General features: G+C 65.1%; 1 protein-coding gene across 1 annotated transcript in view; it reads left to right on the forward strand.

Moving 5' to 3' along the window:
* Positions 1–6: 6 nt before the first annotated feature.
* Positions 7–292, forward strand: part of LOC104515922 (E3 ubiquitin-protein ligase RFWD2-like) — a gene marked incomplete at its 5' end in the record, with an annotated part of 57653 nt that continues 57367 nt past the window's right edge. The window contains one exon of the mRNA XM_010160093.1: positions 7–71. Coding sequence (XP_010158395.1) covers positions 7–71 — 65 coding nt within the window. The remainder of the gene's footprint in view (positions 72–292) is intronic.

The following is a 292-nucleotide window of genomic DNA, read 5'->3' on the forward strand; positions in this document are numbered from 1 at the left end:
AGGCCTCTTCTCACCCCTCTCTGCAACGGGCTCATCAACTCCTACGAGGACAAGAGCAACGACTTTGTTTGGTGCGTGTGATGTATCGCGATAGCGGCACCCCCTGCCCCACTGAGGGAAGCGGGGGCGCCGCCATGCCAGCGGGAAGCTCGGGGGGTGTGAAATACCTGCGGGAGGACGGAGCAGCCGGCAGCGGCACCTCAGGGGCTCTCTGAGGGGAAGGAGGCGTTGGTACGGCTAACGGCCCCCCAGGCGTTACGCTTTGGGGGTTTGCCCCCCCGCTTTGTGGCTG

This window comes from Eurypyga helias, unplaced genomic scaffold (assembly GCF_000690775.1).
Source record: "Eurypyga helias isolate BGI_N326 unplaced genomic scaffold, ASM69077v1 scaffold3101, whole genome shotgun sequence".
NCBI classification, from domain to species: domain Eukaryota; kingdom Metazoa; phylum Chordata; class Aves; order Eurypygiformes; family Eurypygidae; genus Eurypyga; species Eurypyga helias.